The sequence below is a fragment of the Blennius ocellaris genome (genome assembly GCF_963422515.1).
Source record: "Blennius ocellaris genome assembly, chromosome: 9".
NCBI lineage: Eukaryota > Metazoa > Chordata > Actinopteri > Blenniiformes > Blenniidae > Blennius > Blennius ocellaris.
In genome coordinates, this window is record NC_137658.1 from 1,111,965 (window position 1) to 1,126,620 (window position 14,656).

The window sequence follows — 14,656 nt, forward strand, 5'->3', positions numbered from 1 at the left end:
AAGTTTTACTCAATGTTTGGAGTTCAAATGCCATAAATATATATATAGAGAGAGATGGATAAACTGAGGTTGAACTTCACCTTCCTAACTAGTAGGCTACCTTCTTTGAGCCAGACTATAGATATGAGAAAATAGTATAATGTACCCACATTGTTAAATAGTTTCCCAAATTGTGCATTAGCAGATACAGTCCAGATTTCTACTGTATTATTTGAGAAAATAATGTGAAAAATTGTTTGTCAAAACATAATTTCTCTACCAAGAAACTTAAAAGAAATTAATATGAATTAAATCATATTTTGGGAACGTTATTTCTCATAAATATATTCATATGTAACATTTTTGTTGATAAAAAAAAAATTAACGTACCGTCGACTACGTGATGACGTCTCGTCCCCCGAAGCTCTGATTGGCCCGCCGTGCGACGTCTTTACGTCTTGACGTCATCGGTTTCGTTCTGCCGGAGGATCCAACATGGAGACAGCTGGGAAAGTAAGTTCGTTTCTCAGGCTTTTAAGACAAAGGTTTGATGTTTTACAGGCTCTGCTTCGTCCTCAATGTGGTGCGAAGGCAGTATTAAGTGAACACCTGCAGTGCTGAACCAAACCAGGACTTTTAAAAGCTCGCGAGCGCGAATTTAGGATCCGAACGAAGTCCTGCAAAAAAAAAAAAAAATGAAAATCATAGTTTCATTTATTTGACTTTGTTTGTTAATTTAACATGCTTTTCATAACAGTTTTGTGTTAAAAGAAACAACCGTGACTTTGTTTTATTTCCCTCTTCCTGTTTAAAAAAAAAAAGAAAACCTGGTAAAACAAAGTTTATTTTTTGAACTGGGGCTCTTATCTAATGGGTTCAATGACTGCACCGTGCAGCTTTAGTCCGGTTCACTGCAGCTGAGGTCCAGCCAGGGCCTGTTGCCTGCAGTCCGTACAAAAATAACCCCTGTGTTTCCTGCAAGGTGATCAAGTGCAAGGCGGCGGTGGCCTGGGAGGCTGGGAAGCCTCTGTCCCTGGAGGAGGTGGAGGTGGCTCCACCCAAGGCCCATGAAGTCCGCATCAAGGTGCATCCGCTCGCCGCTGGCCATCAGTCACGAGCAGGAGGAGGAGGTGTTCCAAGGTTTTATTCCACCAGTGGATAGGGAAAGAGACGGACGCCAGATCATGTTATTTAAAGATATTTAAAAGTAGCTCCAGCAAATGCATTAAGGTTCAGTACGGTCGCATTAACCCCGGTGAGGTGTGACGATGAGAGAGAATGAACCGTGCAGACAAAGTGAGGGACTTTGGTAATGAACATGCATTTGTGGGATTCCACTGTCTTCTCTTCAGGTGACCGATCGGCACGTTCTTTACAAACGCGGCACAATTTATGTGGGAACCCAGATTTATTGAGACGAATGGGACCCGTAAAGAAAAGACCTCCCGACTTTCTGTCCTACAGTTTGCATGTTTCCCTCCTCTTGTAATGTGCTGTGGTTTTATTTTAAGTCGTACCTCTTTGTAACGATATAGATCGGGCTCATTTACACTCAAACCAGCTCCGACTCTCCACAAACAATGATTCCTGAAAACTCCGGCCACAGTGGAGACCTGGATGAACTGTTTGTGATGTCATGGTTTTTTTTCCAGGATTCTGATTGGCTATCATGGCTTCATGCTTCACTGCCCCCTACAGGTTTGGCTGCTCATAGCAGCTCTGAACCAACTGTATATGTGGCTCAGTGTAATGAAGATTTTGTATTTTTTTTTTAACGTAGAGAGGGAAATAGCCGTTTGAAAAAAAAAAGGCTACGTGTGAACGTGATTCCTGCCGCCGAGAGGAAGAAGTTCTTTACATCCCAGACGGACTTGAACTTGAAGCGTCACTCTTGCCCCCAGATCTTTGCGACCGGGGTGTGTCATACCGACGCCTACACCCTGAGCGGCAGTGACCCCGAGGGGCTCTTCCCCGTCATCCTGGGCCACGAGGGAGCCGGGACCGTGGAGAGCGTCGGCGACGGCGTCACCAAGTTCAAGCCCGGTGAGCAGCGGTCAAGACGCTGGCATCCGGAAGCGAAAGCGTTGGGTTTTGATCGCGTCTTTTCCTTTTCCCGGCAGGCGACACCGTCATCCCGTTGTATGTGCCGCAGTGCGGTGAATGCAAGTTCTGCAAGAACCCCAAGACCAACCTGTGTCAGAAGATCCGGTAACGTGTGAACTGGAGTAGCGGGAGAATATAAGCTGGGTCGGCGGCGGAGTTTGACATCCTCTCGTTTTGCAGGATCACCCAGGGCCAGGGCCTGATGCCCGACAAGACCTCCCGCTTCACCTGCAAGGGCAAGCAGGTGTTTCACTTCATGGGCACCAGCACCTTCTCCGAGTACACGGTGGTCGCCGAAATCTCCCTGGCGAAGGTCAACGAGAAAGCCCCGCTGGATAAAGTGTGCCTTCTGGGATGTGGCATCTCCACGGGATACGGTGCCGCCATCAACACTGCCAAGGTGGGTTAGTTTTCCACACGATGAGGGGGAATTCCACCCGTTGTGAGGTCTTTATGGTGATTGATGTGCACCTCAGGTTGAGCCGGGCTCCACGTGCGCCGTGTTCGGCCTCGGCGCCGTCGGCCTGGCCGTCATCATGGGCTGCAAGGTGGCCGGAGCGACGAGGATCATCGGCGTGGACATCAACCCCGACAAGTTCAAGACGGCCGGGGAGTTCGGGGCCACGGAGTTCGTGAACCCCAAGGACCACAGCAAGCCCGTCCAGGAGGTCCTGGTGGAGATGACCGACGGCGGCGTGGACTACTCCTTCGAGTGCATCGGAAACGTGCAAATCATGGTGGGGCTCTCGGCTCGCGTGAGCGTTTATTCAGCCAGACGTCTGCAAGCGTGAGGTCGGCGGTAAAAAACGTGTCGCTTATTCACGGAATTCATGGAGGGAAGGTGCAACACAAACCGACATTATGAGGTTCCGGAAACGGGGGACAATTTCAGAAAACAAGGAAAATTATAGCACTGATTTTAATTTAACAGGACGTCCAGGAAGTGAACACACGATGGCGTACGTAACTTCTCCAACGGCGCTTTCACAGCAAGGCTGCGTCTCAATTCTCCCCCTTAGCCCTTCATCTTGCCCCTTCCCCCTTTGAAATGCACGTTCACGAGGGTCTGAGGGGTGAGGGGAAGGGCTATTCACCCCTCGAAACGAAGCGTTTCCAGATGCACACTTTAAACAGTAGGGTAGAAGGACTCGCATTTCACATATATACGCTTCTATAGTTCTATAAACCTGTTGTGTTTTATACCAGTAAGAACGGCAGTAGCGCCGCCGTCTGTAGCTTCCGTGTGTCTTTGTTCGGTGGCGTGTCGCTGGATTTAGGGGAGAAAGGAGCAGCGTTTCTCTGGATGGAGCAGCGTTCAGGAAGGAAGGAAGAACAAGGGCGTCTTGTCTTCGTGACGCAAAACAATAAACGACGACAGAATAGAATGGTCCGAAACAAGTATCGATAAATGCACTCCTTAGGGTAGGGCTTCTGGATTATGAGGGAAAAAATCCTAATCACAACTGGGTAAGAAAAATCCCTTCTAAACTTTTGAAGTAGACAATCTATTTCAGGATATGTTCGTCAAACCGATACGACCTTCGCCCTATGAGGAGTTAGATTTTCCGTTTGGGCCTTTTTGGGCGAAAATCTTACTTTGAAAGGCAAATAGCAGACTTCCTGTTGGATTTAGGTCCAAAGTTAGATTACGTGAGTTGTAGGTCTTGACAAGACGAAGAAATGGACGTTCGTTTGATCTCTCTATAACATTCCTATGGACCGTGGCGGGCAATTGAAATTTTCTAGGTGGCGCGAGAGAGCCATTTTTTTTACTTTTGGGGGATTTTTTTACATAACCTACAACTCTATGGGATTCTTCACGAGCCTGCCAAATTTGGTGAGTTTATGAGTGAAAGTGTAAAAAAAAAAAAAAAATCTGAATACGAAAATCAATAAGGAATTTTTCCCGAGGAGGTCGGAGGTCAGTGCGGATGTCATGAGCGTGACCGGATGAGTGCGACTGTCGGCGACGTACAGATTACAAAAGGGACCTGCCGTTGACCGGGCCACTTTCACATCGTCCCTAATTATCTTGGGCCATGTTGAAATCGTGGTTATTTTTTTTTACCGGGAAGAAGCGACGCTCAGGACGATGTCTTGACGCGTTCCTGCTGGTGGTTTCAGAGAGCCGCGCTGGAGGCGTGCCATAAAGGCTGGGGCGAGAGCGTGATCATCGGCGTGGCCGGAGCCGGGCAGGAAATCTCCACCAGACCGTTCCAGCTGGTCACCGGCCGGGTGTGGAGAGGCACCGCCTTCGGAGGTACGGTTCAGTAAAGGAGGAAATCATGTGATCAAGTGAACAGACGATGGGTTGATCTCAAGTTATTGGTGACGACGTCTATTTTCGGCACTCTGAAAGCCTTTTTTTTTTATATATATATATAATCCAGGCCTCTCACCCAGAGGATTATGGGGAAAAGGGGCGGGGTTTGAGTTCTCCCGACGTGATCCAATGTGGCAGGACGAAGGATGAGGCACAGCTGAATCTTGGAACACGTCTTTATTTCGTAACTCACAGAACTCGACTGGAAAAGCCCGCAACAGCCCGGGTGCGGGAGAACTCAAACCCCGCCCCTTTTCCCCCATAATCCTCTGGGTGAGAGGCCTGGATTGTAACGGCCGCCACAGGATCACATAAAAAGAAAACCAGGAGTATTTTATAGATTCTTAAGGTTTGATTTAGTGAACGAGCTCAAGGCGTTCTGGTGAGATTGCTGCGCTTTTGGAATTAAGTTTCCGAGTGTTAAACTGGTGTCCCGTCCCAACCCCCCCCCCCGCCCCCCCCAGGCTGGAAGAGCGTGCAGAGCGTTCCTAAACTGGTGGAGGACTACCTGAACAAGAAGCTGAAGGTGGACGAGTTTGTGACTCACACTCTGCCCTTCGACAAGATCAACGAAGGATTTGAGCTCATGCATGCAGGGAAGAGGTGTGGCCGTCGTTTTGCTTATTAAAGTCGTCTTCTTTTTTTTACATTTTTTTTTTTTTAATTTAAGGTAGTGCAGGTAAACAATACAAAACAGTAAACAATTCCAAAGATGTGTGAAAATGTACAATACACTCTATATACAAAAGTAATACAAACAAGTGCTACCTCAAATACTATTTACATAATGTGTGTGTGCTTGTATATGAAATACTAAGTGTGACTTGGTTCTGTTTATGGAGGAAACAGAGGAGAAAGAAAATAGTTTGTATAGAAACAGAAAGGAGAAAAAGAAAAAAAAAGTGAAATTATCCATTTTGTAGAAATTGAATGAGTTTGTTTTGGAATTGAAGGAGGTTCTATTGTCATAAATTCAGGGAGTGTCGACTGAGATTCTGTAATAATATAGTCAGACAGCAGATTTTTCCATTGATGTCTACTTTTTTTTTAATTAAAATCGTCTTCTAATGTTTTGTTACTCGTGTGGTTCCCTGAAACCTCTAAACCTCGTCTTTTGTGTGTTTTTTCATTGCAGTATCCGCACTGTGCTGACTCTCTGAAGTGCCCACAGAACATCCATCTCATCCGGCCTTGAATCACCTCCTCCTCCACCTCCACCTCCTCCTCCTCCCTTCCTCTCCCCGTCGTCGTGTCGCGTGCCGATTTCAAATCTGACCTGTTTGAATAAAACTTAGTGAAAAATCCGACGCGTCTGCAGTGTGTGTGACTCTACGGCCGCTGAAAAACGCCTGCGTCTCCATGGAGACGTCAGGAAAAGCTGCTCCTGCAGGCGCTCGCCACAGCTGGAGCCCCGGGGTTCTTCTGCACGTGCTCAGTAGACGGACGTTAAGAATGTTTCACGACTCCCCGTCCAGATCCTCCTGGACTTGCTTGTGAGTCACTGGAGCAACAATCCGATGTCGTCATCTGTCCATATAAATGTCTGCGTACCCCCCATTGTTAATGTTTATCGCATATTGTTCTCTGCTGTGTGTGTGTGTGGTTTTATTACTGAAACAAATGGCACCCACTAGTGGCCGAGCACGCTCATTACGTCATTTTCAGCTTTTTGGTTGTTCATCTTTAAAAAAAAAAATGACTTTAATGAAAAGAAAATAAGCTGCTTTCACTTGAAACTTTGAGTAAACGGGGCTCATATCTACATATCGGGGAACCATTTCGTCCAGCGATCTACGTTTAGACTCCGACTTCATCCAATATTGAAATTTAGAGAATCTTCTCACCGTGGGGCAAGAGTGTGTCCCGATACCCTGTTGTGGAATGAAATCGGCCCTTAATTCAGGTAAGAGTTGGTCTGCGCTTCATGTGACGGTCTAAAATACCAACACGCTGCAGCAGTTTCTTCCCGTGACGCTGCAGTTTACTTTGTGTTCTCCTCTTTCATGTATTCTGTAGATTATCCCTGGACGCTTGAAGGCCACGTCCTTGCTTCCTCCTCATTGTGATGAGCTCTCAGACCGTTTTTTGATTAAAGGGAGCGTGAATGTGGCGCCGGCTGTGTGCGTCACCACAGAGCCGGGGATATTTATGTGGAGGGTAACATATTGACGCCGCATTCTGCAATATTTCTCCAAGGCTGAGTCGATTCAGTGGGACTGCGGAGAAGCTCCTCGGTGCAGGTCACACAGGCTTTTGTTTGGAGACCCGTAAGCTTTAGTGGCCGATCACAACAACTCGAATTTATTGTTCTGGATTCCGCTGCCGTCGTCCTCCTCTCTTAACGACCTCAGTTTGTACTCCGGTCGCAGGATTCCTGGCTCGGCCTCTACATGTCTGAGGCAACTTCATGTACAGATGGAGGCTGTTTACCCTTTTAAATATATGTTAAAACCTGGAGGAACTGGGCTGAATGTTTGAGATGATAAATCACGAGTTTATAGGCGCGTTTGAGTGGTTCAAGGGCTTTTCCAACATTTCCTGAGTTAAACATTTAAAAGAATGACAGGACGTTTTTAGCAACGCATCCTAGTGAAAATTACAATAACATGAATATTGGCTGCAGTTTCCAGCATTTAGCACAAATGTATTCTGGCTTTGATGTTACCGTTATTTCATTCAGCCAGTATTTAGTCAGTATCCATGTCTGCTATACAGGAAATCCCTGAATACATTTCAGAAATTGACCATGTGCCCATTTGTTGTTGTTTTTTTTTTTTTTAAAGGTGATGCATAATAATATGCTCAAATAATCAGATGTGGTAATTATGAGGAAAATACAGTGCAGAGAAATAACATGTCATTTGTTAAACCATCTAAAATCATCTTTAACCCCAAATTCTGACACAATACTTGCCTTTAAAACAAAACAAAAAAAAATAAAAATGTAAGGACCGTTCAGTGAAATTTAAAAGAAGAATGGGATTTAGACATTTTCGGAATGAAAAAGTACTAGATAGATCATTAAAAAAATATTAAAATTGAAATGAAATTTCATTCTATTTATAGAAAAAGTGACACATATACGCATATTCAAACTAAATAAACCTTCCTTGCGTCCCAATGTTTCACAACCCTGTTTCAATTGATTTCAATACATTTTAATCCATTAAAATAGTTTGGCGCGACAGGTTCGCTTCACCTGTTTGCGCATGCGCACCAATCAGACATTTTAAAGGACAAGCGAGGAGGCGCGCGCTGATTTCCGGTGAAGATGGCGGCCGCCGCTCTGGTGAGTTCAGCTAAACACGGACACAAAACCTGCTCAAAACCCCGCTTTTAAACCTTTAAAACCGACGAAAAACCCGCGTTTGAACCTTTAAAACCGACAAAAAACCCGCTTTTAAACCTTTCAACACGGGTGGAAATTCTGCTGGAAAAAAAAATCGCTTTTAAACCTTCAGACAGATAGAAAACCTTCTCATAAGTTCGTTTTTAAATTTTCCAAAGCCCGAATTTCTCCTGGGGAGGAAAAACAACGAACCAGGAGCCTCGGAAATGTAATTAAAGTTAATTTAGATCCATCAAACAACTAGTCTCTAATATATGAATTCCAAATAAAACCCCAAATTGTTTTTAGTTTTCTCAAAATGTTAAATACCGCTTGATTCTTCTTCAAAAAAACAAAAAAAGAAACTACCTATAACAAAAGACAAATCACACTTTAATGATCGTTTTCAAAAGGATTTATCGATGAATAAGTTGTTTTTAATTTCAGTTTGTGACACATTTCAACAGATAAAAACAAGGAATTGTATAAATGTTGCAATAAATTTAAGAGAATAATAAATGCAATGAGAAATCCTGGAGTTTACTTGAAAGTATTTGGAGCAAATGGTAAAAGATAAATAAATAAATACAATCTGCTTGTTTGGTTGACGGTTTAGAACAAATTAGAAAATATATTGTTATTTAAGAGACCAGAGCAAAGATCTGCAGTTTTTTCTTTAATAGATTTACTCTGTGGGGAGATTCTGAGACGAACCTGAGTTTTAATCTTTTTTTATTTGACCTCCTGATTTATTCTTCTGTTCAATGCAAACGATGCTGGATTTGTTGATTCCTGGTCAGTAATGATGTGAATCTGTGTCATCTGCATCGGTGGAATATAATATTATTATAGAGAACCTGAGCACACCTTAAAAGGTTAAAATCAGGGTTTTCGTTTTAAATATACAAACATGATTATATTAAAATAACTTTCTTGTGTTTTCCATATTTTAAGTCACAATGGTTAAATAATCCAAGACAACTTAAAAGAAATATAGTACGTGTTGAGTCAAAACAACACAAGGTCTTTCTGTCGGTTGATAAACGTTTATCCGCCTCAGTATTAAAGTGAACTTGTTAAAAGTAAACTAGTTACCAGGTGGATAATCCCTGAATGTGTCGGAGGTATTAAACTGTGTGGATCGCTTCAGAATTTTTTAAAAGAAACTTAAACGAATGTGCTTCAAACCAAACTTTTAATTGACGTAAAGCCTTTCTTTAGGTCTACTCTGACAGTGAGTTTATTTAAAGACTTTGTAGTGATGTAAAATGTACTTTTTAGCCTTTTAGGCTCCACGTGGGAACTTAATTAGGTTGATAGGATTTTTATCAAAGGCTCTGATTCTGAATCCATGAAAGTAAAAAAAAAAAAAAAAAAAAAAAAGACGTTCAAATGATGTTTTAGAGAATTACCATGTGCCACCTTTATTTAAAAAGAAAAAAAGAAGCTGATTTTCATTGTCGTTTTTCTGTTTTCAAGATGTCAACTCCACTGCCTGCCAAGCCCGAGAAGGACAAACGTGACTCGGTGCTCCAGAAGGTCGTGACTCGTGAATACATCAAACATCCTCTGCAGAACAAGTGAGTTTGTCTTCCGTCTCTCTGCACCCGCGACGTCAAACACCAGGCCCGTGAGCCAAAACGGATTTATTACAACAAGTTTTCTGGACATTTCACTGGAATTTTTTTTCATCTGACGGTTGAATTAAAATTGGCTTTACGTTGAGATTGTAGTATTTTTTTTTAATACTAATTGTGGAGTTATATAAACGTTTCTATCGTGTATACTCTGTGCCGCCACAAAGGAAATCTTTAAAGTTTGAATTAAAGTGTTGTTATGGTGCTATTTTACTGGTCAAGATGAAATGAGGCTGAATGTCGCTAAACTAAAATGCGTTTGACACGACTGATCTACACCGAGGAAGTCTTTTCTGTTATTTCCACACACGGCATGCAAACTTTATTTTCCAAGCATTTTTATCATTTTACTTTTATGCTACTGTGACAAAGTTCTCAAACTAAATTCCACCGACGGCGAAGATCCCATCTTGATAAAATCCTGTAACATCTTCAGATCACTTTCGGTCTTTTTTGACTAGTAAAGCTGAAATGAAGACCAAAACGGAGCTTTTAAGTGTTTCCAGCGAAGAAGAAGCTGCCTGTCGAGTTAAGTTGGAGGTAAAACCTCACTTTTAAACCAAAGCGTCTCTCCGCTGGCTCAGGTGGGCTCTTTGGTTTTTCAAGAATGACAAAAGCAAAACGTGGCAAGCGAACCTCCATCTCATCGCCAAGTTTGACGCCGTGGAAGACTTCTGGGCGTAAGTAGATGCATTTCTTGAGGCGTAATGTAGAAGTAAAACTACAAGAAGTGACCTTTTCTGCAATTAATGTCTTATTTAATCATTACTGCACAGAGAAGGAATCCATGAAGACTCTGCCTCTTCCTCCTCAGGTTGTATAACTACATAAAGCTCTGCAGTAACTTGATGTCTGGCTGCGACTACTCTCTATTTAAGGTAATTGTATGTGACTTTTACACACCGACGTGGCTCACGGGTTCCGTTTGACGACTTTACTGAATCAGTAGACTGAAAACCTCATGAGAATCTGATATTTGAATCCGTTTAATCCATTTAAACACATTATACTCAACTCAACTTTATTTCTAAAGCGCTTTAAGCAGCTGTAGCTGAGACGAAGTGCTGTACGTTGAAATAAAAATATAAGGGGCAATGTAAAAACAATAAAAAAGTTAAAGCAATAAAAACAATCAGATGGTAAAACAATAAACAAAACATAAAAAGTTGAAACAAAAAAAAAACGAAGGCACTAAAACCAGAGCAGAGGTAAAAGCCAAAGAATAAAAATGGGTTTTAAGACTTAAGAGTTTTAAAAATGGACAGTGAGGGGGCTTGTCTAACAGGGAGGGGGGTGGGGGGGGTGGCTCTTTCCCCTCTGATTATCATTAATCGATGTCGTGACTCGTGTCTGTAAAAGTGTTTTCCCGAGTTCAGCTTCACTTTTCCAAGTTCCTCTTGGAGCCTCTGGTTTTGCAACATTCATCCCGGCGTCGCATGGCCTGATGGGTAATTCATTCCAGGCGTGCCAAACTTATGATGCTTTTTGTCGCGGCTGATGTGTGAGGCGGCTGAGACCCAAACACATTTCACTCCCGGGTTCCTCCCTGGCATCGGGGCGTCGCTTTCACTCCATCTTCTCAGGTGGTCGCAGAGGCTTTATGAAGAGGGAGTCGCTCATGAGCATCCATCAGCGCAGGAACTGGACCTCATCTGTCAAAGGATGTCGCCCCAATAGAAAGCGAGGGGGGAGGGGAGGGAGGGGGGAGGGGGTGGATCTCTATGAGGAAGACTGGAGCTTTTCGCCTTGACGAATGGATCTCTGGACTGAATCCACGCGGAGGCAGACTCTCCGCTGTTTTAACATCTTTTAATGTGTTTGTTTTTTTTTTTTTTTTGGGATCTGCGTGTGGATGCAGGACGGGATCGAGCCGATGTGGGAAGACGCCAGGAACCAGCAAGGCGGCCGCTGGCTCATCACTTTATCCAAGCAGCAGCGCAAATCCGACCTGGACCGCTTCTGGTTGGAGACGGTAGGCCCGGGGGCCCGCCAGGGTCCAGGGCGGGGGGGGGGTCGCCAACCTTTTAAATGCTCCAAGAGCCACTTGGTCCCGTTTCACACTGAACTCAACACCCAGAGAGACGCACATCTTTTATTTTGACAGTCCCAATCCAGTAGCAACACTACAAACCTAACGTAACCCCCAATAATTACATTTAAAACACCACAAACAGAAACTCCCATAATGCATTGCAGCTCTCAGCTCCTTTATCGCTACACATTATTAAAATGGAAGATAAATGTGGAGATGTGGATTATGTAGTTGTTGTGTGATTCACTAGAATGTTCCGTCACTCTCAACAAGTCTGGAATGAACCTCCCGGAACTGTGGGCTTTTACTGTGAAAGGTACAGGAAGCTCCCAGTTGAGCCGCTGTCATGACCTGCAGCCGCGATTCTACCTTCTTCATCCATTATTGTTGTAATGACGTCACATCGCTGCGTCGTTCACGACCCTACATTTTACCCTACTCTTTGTAAGCGGGACTGTACTCTGGGTGGCCTTGCACGCGGGTTCTCGTGCGCGCCGTTGACGTGTGCGGTGGGTTCTCCCGCAGCTCCTGTGTCTGGTGGGCGAGGCGTTCGACGACCACAGCGATGAAGTGTGCGGCGCCGTCGTCAACGTCCGGGCCAAGGGAGACAAAATAGCCATATGGACCACAGACTACAACAGCAAAGAGGCCGTCACGCACATCGGGTGAGCCGATAAGGGCGTCAAAATAAAAGCACCAAGTCCCAGGACAAGATAGATAGATAGATAGATAATTACTTTATTCATCCCCGAAGGGAAATTGTCTTGTTGCAGCAATCTGGTACATAGGAATATTATAAAATACAATAGAATAGAAATAAATGTAAAAAATAAAAATATAAAGATATCTGGGTATAAGACAAAGTAAAACACAGAACGGAACATGGGCACTTAGAAATAAGACGAGATAAAAGCAAGATAATAAATAGTAAGGTGCAGTGGCAGAGCCATTAGAAGTAGGTATTATATAATAACAATAATAACAATAATACACATAATAACAATGTGTAATAGTGTGTAGTACTACTAATAATGGTTACTAATAATGAGTCTGCCTCCTTGAGTACTTTTAGAAAAGTTCCACCTCAGGAACTAGTTTCAGAAAGTTTTCAGTGACTTCCAGCAGCGTTGTCATGGAAACGCAACTTAAAGTTCTGCGTTTTGACACGTGGCGTTAATAATGTGGCGTGACGACAGGAAAACAAAATGAGCTTTTTTTTTTTTTTTTTAATTAAAAAAAGACATTTTTAAATACATTCCAGTCATTCCAATGTGCTTTTATAGAGAAAATAGAAAATCCCAATATATCCACATGAGCAGCAGGTGTGTTTGCGACTGTGGAAAGAAAAACTCCTCCAACAGGAGAAACTTTGTAGAAACCAGAGTCAGAGGTGGAGGAGAGGAGAGGAGAGGAAAGACGGAGAGATAGACTTGGTGGGGAGAAACATACAATACCCTTGTTAGTGCTACATACATTTTTTTTCTTTTTAATAACACAGTAATCACAGTGATCTAAATATTTTCCAGCTGCCATGAGATGAAACCAGCCTGAACAACAACAGAGCAAAAACCAAAATAATCACAACAATTATAACAAAAGCAAAAACAAAAAGGACAAAGAACAAAAAAAAAGAAAAGAAGAAAGAAAAAAATCATGATTTTAATAATTGACAGAACAAATAGCAGAAAATAAGAAAAATCGGCAGCAAATCTCATCAATGAGGTGTGTGTGTGTGTGTGTGTGTGTGTGTGTGTGTGTGTGTGTGTGTGTGTGGGTGTGGGTGTGGGTGTGTGTGTGTGTGTGAAATACTAAGTATTAATTCGTTTTGTTGATGGAGGAAACAAAGGAGAAAGGAAATAGTTTGTATAGAAAGGAAAGAATCCAACTTGGTAGTTTTATTTTGACAGTCACTGTAATAACAATCCAACTTGGTACTTTTATTTTGACAGTCACCGTATTAACAATCCAACTTGGTAGTTTTATTTTGACAGTCACCGTAATAACAATCCAACTTGGTAGTTTTATTTTGACAGTCACCGTATTAACAATCCAACTTGGTAGTTTTATTTTGACAGTCACCGTAATAACAATCCAACTTGGTAGTTTTATTTTGACAGTCACCGTAATAACAATCCAACTTGGTAGTTTTATTTTGACAGTCACCGTAATAACAATCCAACTTGTTAGTTTTATTTTGACAGTCACCATAGTAACAATCCAACTTGGTAGTTTTATTTTGACAGTCACCGTAACAACAATCCAACTTGGTAGTTTTATTTTGACAGTCACCGTAATAACAATCCAACTTGGTAGTTTTATTCTGACAGTCACTGTAATAACAATCCAACTTGGTAGTTTTATTTTGACAGGCACCGTAATAACAATCCAACTTGGTAGTTTTATTTTGACAGTCACCGTAATAACAAGCCAACTTGGTAGTTTTATTCTGACAGTGGCCATAGTAGCAATCCAACTTGGTAGTTTTATTCTGACAGTGGCCATAGTAGCAATCCAACTTGGTTGTTTTATTTTGACAGTCACTGTAATAACAATCCAACTTGGTAGTTTTATTTTGACAGTCACCGTAATAACAATCCAACTTGGTAGTTTTATTTTGACAGTCACCGTAGTGTGTCCACTGGATGTGAGTAGTCATGTTGTGTGTGTGTGTGTGTGGGGGGGGGGGCAGTAAAACGAGCTTTGAAGACTGAGAATGTTTAGTTGTTCTTCTTCTCTCTCTCCGCCCCGTGGATCCGGTCTGTTCATCTCCTCTCGTCCTCCCTCTCCAGCCAGGTGTACAAGAGGAGGCTCGGCATTCCGTCCGAGGTGGTGATTGGCTACCAGTCGCACGCCGACACGGCCACCAAGAGCAACTCCACCGCCAAGAACAAGTTCCTGGCCTGAGCCGCCTGGAGGCCCTTGGGGTTTTTTTTTTTTTTTGTTTGTTTTTCTTGTTATCGTCGCTCTAGTTTTCCTGTAATCTTAACATGAATGCAAAAAAGTTCACCGACCGAAGAAAAGCACGAGTTTGTTTTTTTACTCAGTCGTCCTGCTGGTGAACGTGTGGCACTACATCTGATTTCTACACTAACTACAGTGTGTTTGGTTTTGTGTTGCATTAAAAAAAAAACCTCAGCAGAAGTCGTGGTTTGAGACGAGCGTCGGGATTTTTAACGAGTTCGCGTTTTTCCAGCGGCGGCGAAGGAACATGAAGTCTGACTGGAGGAACCGGCAGGTCGGAGGAGGAGAGAATT

General features: G+C 43.1%; 2 protein-coding genes across 2 annotated transcripts; both read left to right on the plus strand.

The window, feature by feature from the left end:
* The first annotated feature begins 450 nt into the window (after nt 1–450).
* Nucleotides 451–5,709, plus strand: adh5 (alcohol dehydrogenase 5). The gene is made up of 9 exons (XM_080502557.1): nt 451–492; nt 962–1,063; nt 1,881–2,022; nt 2,100–2,187; nt 2,263–2,482; nt 2,559–2,819; nt 4,207–4,342; nt 4,870–5,008; nt 5,541–5,709. The coding sequence occupies exons 1-9, from the start codon at nt 475–477 to the stop codon at nt 5,563–5,565; spliced, it is 1,131 nt and encodes a 376-aa protein (XP_080358683.1). The 5' UTR covers nt 451–474; the 3' UTR covers nt 5,566–5,709.
* Nucleotides 5,710–9,212: 3,503 nt separating this feature from the next.
* Nucleotides 9,213–14,306, plus strand: LOC308134609 (eukaryotic translation initiation factor 4E-1A-like; the record flags this gene model as incomplete). The annotated part of the gene is made up of 6 exons (XM_080502381.1): nt 9,213–9,313; nt 9,955–10,050; nt 10,185–10,248; nt 11,229–11,342; nt 11,928–12,067; nt 14,192–14,306. The coding sequence occupies 6 exons, from the start codon at nt 9,213–9,215 to the stop codon at nt 14,304–14,306; spliced, it is 630 nt and encodes a 209-aa protein (XP_080358507.1).
* Between the last annotated feature and the right edge of the window lie 350 nt (nt 14,307–14,656).